Here is a 14,292-nt window from a genome sequence, read left to right as displayed (position 1 = left end):
TCTGGACAAAACGGTCTTGACTTTGGCAAATTTGACAGACATCTATCAAAAAATATAATTATTTAAAATGCAGTTTTTTTATTTTATTCACCAGTTTTATTTTAAAAAGGTAATTATTAATCAGTGGAAACTCTCTATTGGTGTTAATGCAGGCATTTGTTGTCCTGCATGAACCCTGTTTCCATGGGTACTTCAAAGATTTATCTTTGCTCAAGAGTTTGATGTTAAAAGGTCTTCTCTACATTTCTTATACTTGGGTCTCTTTACAAGAGACCTTTACCTTGACTTCTCACAAGTGTTGAGCTTATTTTTCAGAAAAATTTTGCAGATATAACTTTAGTTTAGTTTTTTTTTTTACTTTACTAAGTAGAAACTTCTGATAGTGATAAGTAAAAGAAAATAATGATGTACTAGTATTAGTGCTGTGAGTTCCATTCTGGTAAATATCATTTACAACATGGTTTACATTTACAACTAATGATATAAGTCAAGTTCTTTAGTCAAGAACGCCTGCCTCTTCACACCATTTAGCATTCACATCATATAATTTATCCAGTGCTTGTCACTAATTTGGTAGACAAAGGTTTAATAACAAACCTCATGCCTTTATTAGAACTTACCTCTTCTATGTCCATCTCATCTGGGTTCCGCAAGTTCTTTACTGTTCCTGATGTTGTTTTAAGAGGCACCACCACAACATAGAAATTCCTGGAAATGTTCCAAGAAAGAAAATACATAATTGCTAAAGGTATGGTCTTCACTAGACAGAGGTAGTTGCTAAAAGTCAGAACAGAACTTGTCAGCAACACGGATGCTTCCAATACACAGACTGTACCATACTTACTTAACATCTCTGCTGTGTGGTGGTTGAAAGGTCATGGTGAGGATGTTCTCAGGCTCAGCGTAGATGTCCAGTTTGGGTTTTCTGACCTGGATAGAAGGTGCTGTCCTGGCGACCACACGATGCCGGGGTCCACCCTCCGTGCTTTCTTGGCAAGTCACCTTGAATTCATAGGTGCTGTTGTGTCTTAGCCCAGTAATGTACGCCTTCAACTTTCTTGCATCCACATCCATCTTTAGACGGTTATACTCAATCTAGAGATAAACAAATTTGACTTTGATTGATCAAAACATAGATTTATAAACAGATGAAAGGTACAGTAGGCAACGGAGAAACAATATGAAGAATGGTGGCTTTAGGAAATGTTTTTTCCACAAATATACATAAAAATCCCACAATAAGATAAACATGTTAAAAGTCCGATTGACATTACTTGGTAAACTTACAGTGCAGTTGTATGGTGATCCTCTATCTGAAAACTTCCATCCAAGCACCACTGTCGTCTTTGTGGCCCACTTTACGGTGAAATTCTTTGGGACATCTGTTAGCAAGAGAAATGTGGAAGAAAAGAGAAAAAAAATGGCATTGGGAAAAATGTAAAATAACTGTGACAAGAGAAAGGAAAGAAGCTGCTCCCCTGCAAGATTCCTCTGGCTTAAAGAGTGAATGCAGCGGTGTGATGTGATTGGCTGGGAGAAGGGTAATGCCATTGGTTAACACACAGACTCATAGACAACAAATGAAGCACAAGTTTACGCCCTTAGGCTAGCCATCATTGGGAGTGCCAACCCATCTCTGACATTGACCATGACCACTTAATGGTTAACCATTTACCCCTGCAAAGAACCCAAACAGTGTTGCAGAGTTTGAGTAAGCACTGCCAATTTGCTGCCACACAGACATTAAGACAGACCCAAAACACTGCATGCCAACAGTCCTGAGCAGTGCATCTGTGGGATGCCATGCCACAAGCTGTCCTGTTAAGGGACAAAGGAAAGGAGAGGGGTAAAGAAGTTTTGAGAGAAGAAGGGAGTTAGGAAAGAAATATCAAACCAAAAATAAAGTCAATTAATAAACAGAATTGTGTGATCCTAGAATGCCCCGTACACAGGTTTTATTGACTGGATTTGACTAGGGTCCTACCTTTTTTCAAAACCGGGAAGTGAGATAGCAAAAGTGGTGCGAGTGTGCTCGATAAAAGGGTCCAGGAACTGCTAGGAGTATCTGACCAACACCACTTACCTTAAAAATTCTATGCTGCTCTCCACTTTTAATGACTGACTGTAACTTACTGACTTTCATGTTACCTGCTTTGAGTTAGTGATGTAAGTAATCCGTGGCAAGCATTTTAAAAAGTTCTCTTGGAGATGGAGTCAAGTCGGTTGAAGAACTTGTTCAGGTGTTTTGTTTTGCTATTTGGTTAAATGTGAACAATGATTTGAACAGATTTCCAACCCCCTGCCACTGGGTTAGAAAAGAAACAGGCAAGCCCTACCTGTAGCATCAATGGCCACCGTCCGATACTGGATGGGCGGGCTGTAGGGCCCTGGACCTACACTGGTGTGGGCACGTATTTTCACATCATATGCAGAGTTTGGTTTGAGGCTGTTGAGTTCATAGCTAGACAGGCTGGGAGGTAACCGAAGTTCTTGTGGTGCCTGTCTTGTCCCAGCTTCTTTAAAAGCCAGAGTGTACTCTGTGATGACCCCGTTCCTCTCTGCCAGTACTGGTGGAGACCAGGACAGCTGTACTGAGCAGCATGTTACCGAGGAACCCTCATTTATTTGAGGGTATCCTCCAGGGATATTCTCAGGAACAGTGAGTTCCGCCACAGCCTCTTCCCCAAAGCCTCCTCTGCTTTTGGCTGAGATCTTAAAGAGATAAGTGGCACCATGATGAATATTGCCCACAGAATACTGTCTTTCTTGGGGAGAAAACTCCAATGTGGCCAGAGGGGAGACATCTTTCCGGCCAAACTGGAGGCGGTATCCCTGCAGGTCCATTCCATTTATCAGGTCTGGAGGATCCCATTGAACAACAGCTGAGGTCTTTGAATCTTGAGCTACTGACAGATACGGCGGACCAGGCACTGTGCAAAAACAGTAATAGAAAAAAACTTAATTTTTGTACACCTATTTATACAATGTCTCATACCATTTGCAGAGATGCTATCAAATTAACTCAACAGACAGACTTCTTATATACTGATTAGCTTACTGATGATGATTTTAGTCAAAACGTTTTAATGTAGATCAACACAATGTACAATAGTTTAATACAATGGCTATGTTTATGCATAAATAAATAACTTTATCAGGATGTTTTTAAACAATCAGAGGACTTTTAAAAGTGGTTGGTTGCACTGGATTTTAGTAAGGAGTTTCCGAATAAAGAGTCTCACTACATCCAAACATTTTTTTAATCACTTGTTCCTTCCAATTCTGTCTTTAATGTTAAATCCAATAAAATATATTTAACACTCTTACATGGCTTTGTATATTCATGCTTGATTATAAAGCATGCTTGTGAAATGTTTTCTGCATATGTGATCATAGAAGACAAGTTCAAACCTTCTAAATGATTTATGCAAAAAGATCACAGAAACTGAAGTTAAACTTGCAAATTAGAATTTAGCTATTTATTAATTTACAAAGCTGAGTAACCTTCTGTGGCAAGGCGACATCAAAGATCTTTGGAAGATTCTACTATTCTGTGCTATTCCCATTATCATTTCCCGTTGCGTGTTTTAGCCAGAAGAACCTTAGAACTGCAAAACATTACAAACAATTTAACTAAAAAACTGTGCATGATTTATTAGATGTCATCTTTTAGTTGTAAAATTGATGATCTACTCGAGGATTCAGGCTCCTTTGCCCTGAACATCTCAGTTTCTGTGCTCTGATGGATGATAGATCTCCTCTGAATCCTGTTTAAGGATCCAATGACAGAGGCAGTGGAATTTAAGAAATGCTTAGAGTCCCTTACCAGCCGTAAATGTTTTTCCTTTTTCTTTTAAGTGGAGAGATGAGTTACTCATATGCTCAAAGCCACATCTCAATGTAAAATAGATGCAACCTTGATGTGCAATCACTTGTCCATTTCTGTTTAAACAGAGTCATATTATCAGGGTTGTGGACATATATGTCATAAGGAAATCAGCACTTGGCTTTTGAATATAAATAGAAATTGTAGAATCTTCCAAACGTTCTCCTGCAGAGTTGGTCCTCCCTCAGGCAAACTGTCTGGAGGAAAATTATGAGCTGACCGATTCACACAACTTGGGTGTAGTTAGAATAATTGCAATTAAACACAACACCGTAATGCACCATCAAACACAATAGAACTTGAGAACAGAAGAAAAATTGTTCATCGCTTCTGGTCTTTTCCGCCCTTTGGCATTTTAAACTGCTGCAGCTTTGGTACATTTTTGGGAATTAAATGGAGTGCTGGCTGTATTGGATATTTTATCCTTTCCATTCATCAGTTTTTATCCAGCAGCTCGAAGTTTCATACATGCTTTGGCGAATGATAGTTTTAAAACTGTTACCATTTCTATATTTTATTTCTATGAAACATTTCTGAAAAAAAATGATAATTTGAGCATCTTGTCTCATTTAAACTTATTAATGACTTTTATCTTAATTATTGGGTACTAAATCAAATAGGAAGATCTTGGCAACATGTGGAAAAAGAATGACATTGAGTTAGAAACTGACCAAGGGTTAGGTTGACCAGAAGCCGGTGACCATATAAGAAATTATCACAAACATTTAACTTAAAAAAAATAAAACAAGAATGAAACACATAAAAATATCTGCAATAAAGGAATTGTGCATTTTGTTGATTAGAATTCATATGCAATCCTGTTTGTAGTATAATTAGAACTGTACAAAATGAAAAATACACTAAAACATCGTGAGACATGTAGTGCTACTAAAACCGAGCCCTATCACTGGTGAATGGCGGAAAAACGTAAACTAGGAAATTAATCATTTTCAGGTTTATTTTTCTGATTTTGTCAATTATTTGGTATTAATCATTCATAAAGCTTACCAAAAGGATGAATAAACCTGGTTTGCAGAAACTGTGTTAGCTTTTCCTGAATTCATCAAGCTGCATAAGCTGAATAAAACTGATAACTTATGATTATTTAGTTTTGATTAACAATGGTCTGCTCTACAGAATAAATCTTATCACCAGTTTCAGGATGTTTTCCCTTTGGGATGTGACTTTTTTGTTGATGTTTTTTCCCCTACTACTTCACACTGTAAGTAATTAAACTGTAATACATCTTTCTCCCATTTCTTATAGCATTTTAAATGAAGTGCATTTGGTTTGGTACACTGACAAAGAAATTTTGCCTTCCTTAGCTGGAAAACTTTCAATTCACATGTTTCTACATGTATGTGCTTGTACAAACACACAATGCAATTTGCTACTTACAATCATCTTCTTTTTTCTTTTTAGTCTGTTTGCTAATTGTTGCCATTCTGAAAATGGTGGTTTAGGACTGTCAATTGTTAGCAAAGCTTAAACCCCTATAGGTGCTGTATTTTGGGTGAACAAGTGTTTCTACTTCTTGGCAAGATGCTTTAGCTCAGCTTAGTGTCATTTAAGTCCCCTCTGCTTTAATGTTTGCTGTTAATCGAGGAAATGCAATAACTAATTGTGGGTTGACTCCATGGGTGTATTTTTTTACTTCAATCCCAAAATCAACAGGCTGCCATTTGTATCCTTCACAGCCTTTCTAACCTTGGTGACAGTTTGACTATTTGTACATTCAAAACTTTGACCTAATACAATGCTGTGGAGTGGGATCAGGGGCACTAAGCCAGCAGATTGGTGTCAGGAGGGGTAGTGGAAGCAGGGGGGATGGTTCATGCTGTGTGTATGCATGCGTGGTCATGGGGTGATAAGAGAGCAAGGGCATTGTGAGTAAAGTGAAAATGAGGGCTGATGAAGGTTACTAGGGACAGGGAGCAATCAGCTGCAAAAAGGACCCACAGGGATATGAGGAGCCTGATTTGTTTGTCTGTGAGGGATACATGAGCGGTTTCTGGACACCTTGATTGTCCTTCTTCTCTCCTTTCCTTACCTTATGCCCCCCCAAACTACCCTCCATCACCACCACCTTTCATTATATCCAAACCTCTATTCCATCACTCCATCTTTGTTCATTTCATGACCAACCCTAGTTTAATCCCTCCATGTGGAACTCCTGACACGTCTCTCATCAGACGGCAGAATTACCAGCTTTCTGTTGACACTCACAGACCAAGAAAGAAGGAACCAGTGCATCCTATGTTTACCGTTCATGCACACACACACACACTATATATATATATATATATATATATTTATGATCAAGTTTTTCTTTGTGTGTGAGTGTTAATGTAAACCAACACAAACATGTTGATTGTAATGTAAAGGTCAAGATAAAAGTCCACTTTTTTGTCAATTTATCATGGATATAAAATCATTTTTTCCCCCTTTTTTTTCCAGAATTTTAAAGCATGAAAAGTCTCTCAAACCTGAAGCTGACACCGAGAGGGAAGTTAAGGAAAACTATCAATGAACCTTTGCTATCAAGATCAACATGTCTCTGTCAAAGCTTTGTGTACTCTTAATTTATTGAAATGTAGACTGGTTGCTTTTTCCACATGATTTAGACTAATAATATGTTGCCTTAATAGCAGATACAACACAGGGGACAGATGAACGCTTAGAGAGGATGGCCTTAACAGGGACTATGTATGGTTTCCTCGATAAACCAACATCATATTATATGTCTTCCTCTTTCCAAAATAGCGCTCTTCCATCCTTTCCTCTAAAGGCTCTATTAGCACTAGAAAGATAAACTACTGCACAGATTTAGACACCAGAAAATATCTGATGACAGGGTCAGTTTTGTCCGACAGCTAATAAAAGAGCCTGAAAAAAGTCAACAGAAGGGGATGATACAAATCCATTGCTTGTACAGTAGATGTAGCTCTTCATAAAAAAAAATTCTGAACCACAACTTCTCAAAAATCATGACAGTTGTTGACATTCATGCTAGGAAAATTACTTAGAATGTTCAATATGTTCTGAAATATCAACAGGATTAAAAATTCAATCACTTTGAAAGACTTTCCAGAAACACTTTCCACAATTTCAAGGGCCATTTGCAATAGCATTTACTTCCTGGGTGAAAAGGTATTTAATTACCATACAAATTCAATGAAAAAAAAAACAAAAACAGAATGACAAATAAGTTGTTGGATCGGAATAAAAAAAAAAGAAAGAGGAACCATAATCTACATTCTAATCATTGGTTCTTAAAGTCGACATTTTTATCCACAATACATGGGCATATTTAGTGAAGGAGAGACTAGGCTTTGCTGGAGCCTTTATACTCTACAGCAAATATGTTGCAAGCTTAAAATTGATCTGCAACCAGTGACAAAAAACAGAATTTTCATTTTGTTTTGGTCCTTTGACAGCTGCATTTGGCAAGCCAAACTTCCTGGATTCAGCATTTTCTAGGGCATGGTATTGGGTGCCAACTTGATTACTAATTCAATGTGATTGGCAATTCACCCGTGGGAAAATAGCATGCACGCACAGATGCCTGTGCTATAACATGAATGTAAGCTGGACAGGAAACACTAGAATCCAGGGCTTGAAACACTAAAAATAATAAGTTGACAGAGGTCACCTTACAAAAAAAAGCCCTAAAATAATTTTCATCTTTTCCTTTCCTCCTTTTTAAAAGGAAAAACAAAAAAAAAAAATATTAGAACACTCAAAAAAAAGTGTCTCAAAACCACAGTTTTTTTTTATTAATTAATTATTTTTTTTAAAAAAAAAAGCCCTTAAAAAACATTTTTTAATCAAAAACTTTTAAGGATTTTAGGCAACTATGGGAACCTTTTTTATCTTGGATCTCTTCAACAATGGTTATAAGTTTTTCACTGTGCCAGCCTAGGGTAGAAACACACATTGAGTAGCAACATTTTAATCTTGTTCAGTTCAAATGTAGTTCGCAAAGGTATATTTTTCCTCGGAATTTACAAAGAATAAACATCTTAAGTTTCAATGACAAAGTCAAATACGGATTTAAGATCACTTTTTCAGAACCAATGCCAAGCTTGATCTATAGCCTAGCTCTTTTATATTAAACAACTGGTCCATGGCTTTGTTTACTCCCTGCACAATAACTGTGATGCAATTCTCATTGTGAAGCAGAATTAACCAAGCATTAGATTGTTCACCTACTAACAGTGAACCTGAGCTGGATTTAGACCATTGTGGGACAGGTTAGCTCTACCCTACTTATAATGTATTGTTGCAGAAGCAATACTTCTCCCCTGTCTGAGACTGCAATACATGCAGAAACTGTGCTTAAAAATACATTTCGTTGATGTTGTTTTTTTCTTTAAATGTATCACCTAAAGTAGGTGTAGGAAACCAAAATCACCATAATTGCTATAGTTAACTTAACCATGATCAATACCTTGCATTATGCTATTTAGAACTGTTTTCTGATTGACATTACTGGATCACCGAGAATTTGCAGAGGTAACACTTTATTGTAGTTTGTATTGTATTCAGTTCCTTTTTTTAATTTTGTACTTTATACTGTAAGATCAAGTACTAGCCCATGCCTATAAAAGGACTGATGTTCTCTTTTTAAGATAACTTACTTTTCAGGCCATATCGAGGAGTAAGGCCTCCATACATGGATTGTGCGCGGTAACCGTTTCGCCACGGAAGCACGCCGTAATTAATTGGCATGTCTAAATTGTCTAAATTGCATGATTTTATGTCTTTTTATGCATCTGTGTTTCCCTTTGACAAACTGGTGAACTGTCCAGGGTATACCCCTCTGCTCGCCCATAGACTGTCTGAGATAGACACCAGCCCCACCTATCCTGCCAAACTAAGCAATACTAGATATATGGATGATTTTTTTTCACATACAAAGTTATATCAGGAAAGCTTGCAATGAGGTCCAGAAGATGAACTGACATGGCAAACAATGTGAATTGACTGGCGGCACAAAAACCTGCTCTACTTTCCACAATGTTTTGTCTCAATGTTGCCTTTTCAGGCTTTTATCTTTCCTAAAGAAAGGAAATGGCTTTGACATAACCACCCCTGGAGGCATTTGTGCTACTTAAATGCATGTTTCTCTGGAAAATAGAAAAAAAAGACCTGAAGAGCCATTTTATAACCTTTACAATTGTATAACTTAAATTTACACAGCTGCCAGGTACACCATGTTGTTCCACCACACATATTAACATCACACTTTTAAGAATTGCTCACACTTGAAGGAGTGAGCAGTGAGGAGATAGAGAGGGTCATGAACATGGAGAGCTAGGACTAATCGGTGTGGTCTGATTGAATACAAAAGTCGTTACAGTCAAATTGGTCAAAGGTGTCAGACTATACAGTTCATCACAGTTTATTACAATGGGGCTGCAGAACCACACTGCAGTCAGGGTGCAAATGCTGACTCCTGTCTACCACTAAAGGCACAGACAGCGGGCATATAAGCATCACAACTGGAGCGTGAAACAAAGGAAGAAAGTAGCCTCATCTGATGAATTATGTTTTCCTTTACATCATGAGAAAGCACCGCTTTTATGCACGGTTTTATAGAAACAATATTCCCTGATGTTTACAATACAGCCTCTTTCAGCAGACCAATGCACACTGCAAACAGAGTTAAGAAATGCTTTAAATAGACTAACTGCTAGTCTAAGGTGTTGAATTTGCATATATAACTTATGGGATGTGCTAAACAAACAGGTCAATCTAGTGGAGGCATGGCATGAAAACTGAAGAAATCTGAGACATCTGCTTAAATATCGGTGCCAGATACCAAAGTAGACTATTAGGGGTTTAGTTTAGTCTCAACTGGGCTGTTTTAACACCAATAAAGAGATCCATTACTATGCAAACTGGTGATTGTGATGTTTCTGTATGTCTTATCCATGTATTTATTAATTTCGTAGAAGTTTATCTTGGTATAGCAGTAAAATCCACATAAGCGTGATTACCTACAAGTCTAGTCTTACTTTAAAAAGAACAAAACTATTTTCTTATAAAAAGACTTTCATCATTTACCAAGGTGGAATTTGTTAAAACCTGAAGGCCAGAGAACCTTTTTCTTAAAAGAAAAGAAAAGGATTTTGTCACCATTGTTCGCATTCTTCCTCTCAGTTTTTGCTTGTGGCATGAAAACCTTTTTGTACACATCAAAAAAAGTTATTAAAAAAAAAAAAGATTTTTTTTTTCTTTCAAAAAAGATGACCAGAAAAATCGTCTTACCATTCGGGAAGGATGAGGATCAAGGAACCTCAATTTTAGCAGCTTTTTTCTTTAAGAAACAGAGTTGGACTTATGGCAAACACCCACTATTTGGAATCTGGGCAATTGTGTTGTTTCTTGTGTAGGAATTTGCTTTAGCACAGGGTCTTATGTGTTTAATATTCTAATAATATGCAAGTGACTTAATATCTTTCTGTTTTGATGCTTGGTTTCTTGCACACCTACACACTATAACCATTTGCATCTTCTTCTGAAGGCTTATACAAAGTGAACTGTGCTTCACAGTTTAGATTATGTTTGTGATAGCTAAATGAGCACTTGTGGTGTATTCAAACTGTGCATGCCAGTGGTTATGAGACGACATATTAAGAATACATGATTTTGAAGAGCTGTTCCTTGAATGTTTTATTCATACAGCAGAAACCAACGACCAGGGAAGGGTTCTCATGCTGTCATAATCTGTCTCTAAAATCTCAAAGTATCTTAAATGATGCCCTTGATCTCCTAAAAATCTGTGGCTGGTCCGATGAGTTTGACTCAGAATGTAAAAGAAATACTAATACAAGCCAGTGTCTGATGAAATACATCGTTTAAAAGACTACTGACTCAAGGACATGTTTTTTTCTATAGCTAAAGTTCTTAACATGAAACATAACCATAACTTAAATTAAAAAAATAAATACTCAAATTTCAAAAATTATCAGCATCATTTGCATAAAAGTTTTACCAATGCTTTGCAAAATGTTTTAAAAACAATTTTTAACTTCTGCATTGTTTTGTTTTTATGCACAAAAAAACTAAAGTACACTATATAAATAATCTAAAATAAATTAAACTTTCTTTAGAATAGAAAATCCCTTTATTGTCCCACAATAGCGAAATTCTGGTGTTTACAGCACCAAGAAGATTATAGAAAAAATGGTCACACAAATGTGGATGTTAGAAATATATATAAGAATCACATAATAGTGCAGAGTTAAATTATAAGCAATAAAAAAAACTGTACTGTAAAGATTTTAAACAATATAAAACTGTGCACCTGGAGAATAAATAACCAATATACAGCTATGTATCTAAAATGTTCTGACAATGGAATTTAAATTTAAACTATGACAATAATATACAGTATATATTAAATATACTGCAATTAATTTTTTTCTAAAAATTAAGGGTAAAACCTTTTCCCATCAGTTGATCATTCCCTTACTTATGTATAATCAAGTGCAAATACACTTATTTAAGAAAACTATTAGTTTACTCTTTGCAGTGTAACAGACGGTTTGCATTGATCAAGAACCCCCTTCAGAAACCCGTCACCCCAAGTTGAACCAATTAATTTTATTTCGCTACTGACCTGCCCCTTTAGTCACCACCACTTTGGGTTTACTTCGAGCTCCATCTCCCTTGGTGGTGTAAGCTGCTACAGTGACAGAGTAAGTGGTGTCTGGTTTGAGTCCTCCGATGACCATTTCCTAAGGGGAACACGGAATAGACACGGAAAAGGAAAATGTCAAAACATCTTCTGAATTTTTCATGATCTGACCCCCCTTTGTACAGCTCAAAGCACCTTGTGCTGAATGTTAATCCAAGCATCTCCAGGTCCTCTTTATTAATTTTCACGAGATTGCATGCATTATACGCAAAAATTCTCCTTCTGTAATGGGAGACCATTACGCAAACCCTCAGAGCCACAGAGGTGGAGGAGGGACATTATGTATGTAAATGCAAAGTAGCTCTCTCCCCTATTCCTTTAGCAATATCCCGATCAACAACTTAACTTTGATAAATGCCTGCTGAATACATCCTGGCCTTTCACTGGCAGTTTTTACCAAGGCCATTAAGTTTCCTTGAGTCTTCTTCAAAGAGAGGCTCCCGATCAATTCTAATGAATCTTTCAAAGGAGCAGGTTTTTAACGAATGCAGAACGAGGTTTTTAACAGGCTGGTTGGCAGGGGGATGGGGTAAGTCAATAATGGTAAATAAGCTATAAGCACCTTCTTTTTTTTCTTTTTTTTTTTTTATTACACATAATACTATTTTCATGAAATGCATTTTTTATTTTCATTTTGGATAAAAATAACATAAAATATTATCATCTTATAACAGATTGATTTCTAAAAGGATTTCAAGCCTTCCTACATTTTGTCTGCAACTTCAATGCAGTCTGCTGATATTGTTATTAAATCTAAAAGTTTCTATCCTATATCTTCAAACTACTCTAAGTTTATTAAGTTTATTAAGGAGAGGCATCCCAACAAGATGATACTGTCACTTCCATGTTTCTTACTGCAGGTGAGAAAGTAAGCCAAAGTGACAGGCTTTTAAGTTATCTGAAAAAAGAAGATGCTTTTTCATGTTTGCACTGTTCCCTTGCTCAGACAGTGTCAAACTTTAAACCAGTTATTACTAACTTATTTATTGTTACCACTCTTACATTAAAGCCAGATTTGTTGAATGCAGCTTCACTTATTGTCCTGTGGTGTTTCACTTACGCTTTAGATCTCTACAGCTACTATAGAAGTAACATGGTCTTCTTAGCCGTTTGACTTTTTAGTATGACAAAATATGGAAAGGTTCAATAAATAGCAAAACTTTGGAAAAGCAATGTACCTTGAGAATTTGAAGTAGGAACCAAGGGCATGTATTCAGTATGCATATGGCTATAGTTATTATCAGAATTATAAAGGAAAAGTAATAGAAAGAAACATAATGTCACCACAAAACAAAGTAAAAATTCAAATTTAATGCACAGAAATAAAAAGAATTAAAACCACCGAAAGACAAACCAATGTTTCTGCACACAGCAAGATGCATGTAGCTTTAGCACTGAGGAGTTAGCAAGTGGATACTGCATCAGCCAGTCTTTTGCTTTAAGCCAACTGTTAACAGAAGATTATTCTAAATAGCATATTTCAATAGCACAACAATTTCAAGTGCTATATTAATGCCATATTAGGGCATTGTCCTGATACTGTATAAGGATAACAAAACATAAACTAAAAGTAAAAATTTCTTATAGTAAAAGTCCTTATATTGTCCATATAGTGTAAAGGGATGTAAGGCCAATGTGGATGTGGTCTGGTCAGGCAGCTGAAGTGAAGCCTCTTAGCCCCTTCATTGTTCCGTGACAGTAAATTAAGACAAGGGTTGAGGCGAATGTGCACCTAACCAGGGTTGATGCAATAGCCACTGTTTTAGGAACATAAAGCACTCAGGCAAAACTTCATACTCACATATTCAGCCGTATCGTCCGTTTCCCACTAACCCCCCCGCCAAAGTGAAGAGCGCAGGAGAGAGGGGGACAAAAAGAGCATCTTTTTTAAGAAAAAGGAAAATGGAAGAGGGAGAAATAGGATTTTGAGAGATTGGGGCTTTAGAGGTTTAGGATGGGCAGGCAGCAGAAATAGGTCACTAGTTTTGGGAGGTCAGAGGAAAGAAGCCCTGCTTGAAGCTTAAAGGAGAGACAACAGGAACAAGCCAAGCGCTATAGGTCTGCCAGTACACACAAGTCAACAGAATCAAAAATTCACATTAGGGTCCAACTTCACACCATTTGGAGATGAGCTAGCTTTTGTATTTCTGAAAAGTTAATCCTTTTATTTTTGTTCTGGCATTTGCATTGCTGCAGATAATATAATTTATGTCACTCGAGCTTATTAGATCAACAATTTAATGTAACGCTCAAGGCATTGCGATTGTGCTGACCCTTTTTCATTAGTGAGAACAGTGGTTTAAATGGACACCTTCTCAAAAGCAAAGCCGAAAAGTGTCATGCTGCTCCGCCATGAAGCACAGCTAAATAGGTGCCATTTAGGTAATAACCTAAGGAGATTACCAAGTGTTTATATCTACAAACAGAGCTGCATAGGGTGAAGTTTTGCTATTAAATAGTGTAAAAAATCCTGGACTCTACATCGATAATATCTCTAGGATGCTCTGGCATTACTTCTTTTGCAAATACGAAATAAGGCTCTGCATAAGGATAAATAGTGATGCTCTTTAGTGGACAGCTGCCAAATTACAACACTAAAAGTTGTCTGCTGAGATGAATTGTAATCTCAGAATTTATTAACCCATAGTAAATCGTCAGTGTGTTTTTTATTTATATATATATATATATATATATATATATA

At 36.7% G+C, this 14,292-nt stretch overlaps 1 protein-coding gene across 11 annotated transcripts in view; it reads right to left on the bottom strand.

Annotated features, from left to right (window-relative positions):
- Positions 1-14,292, bottom strand: part of LOC107083665 (receptor-type tyrosine-protein phosphatase S-like) — a 272,199-nt gene that overhangs the window by 46,536 nt on the left and 211,371 nt on the right. For 5 of the 11 annotated variants that reach the window (XM_015373047.1, XM_015373045.1, XM_015373049.1 and 2 more), the window contains 6 exons: positions 13,393-13,419; positions 11,514-11,631; positions 2,337-2,930; positions 1,288-1,382; positions 845-1,095; positions 621-708 (listed from right to left, as the gene is read on the bottom strand). In XM_015373047.1, the coding sequence (XP_015228533.1) occupies positions 621-708; positions 845-1,095; positions 1,288-1,382; positions 2,337-2,930; positions 11,514-11,631; positions 13,393-13,419 (1,173 nt within the window). The remainder of the gene's footprint in view (positions 1-620; positions 709-844; positions 1,096-1,287; positions 1,383-2,336; positions 2,931-11,513; positions 11,632-13,392; positions 13,420-14,292) is intronic. The other 6 variants (XM_015373050.1, XM_015373054.1, XM_015373053.1 and 3 more) reach the window with 4 other exon arrangements.

The sequence above is a fragment of the Cyprinodon variegatus genome, unplaced genomic scaffold (genome assembly GCF_000732505.1).
Source record: "Cyprinodon variegatus isolate N-32 unplaced genomic scaffold, C_variegatus-1.0 Scaffold80, whole genome shotgun sequence".
Classification (NCBI taxonomy): Eukaryota; Metazoa; Chordata; class Actinopteri; order Cyprinodontiformes; family Cyprinodontidae; genus Cyprinodon; species Cyprinodon variegatus.
The sequence above is the reverse complement of the archived record's forward strand: the minus strand, read 5'-3'. Positions and strand labels throughout refer to the sequence as shown.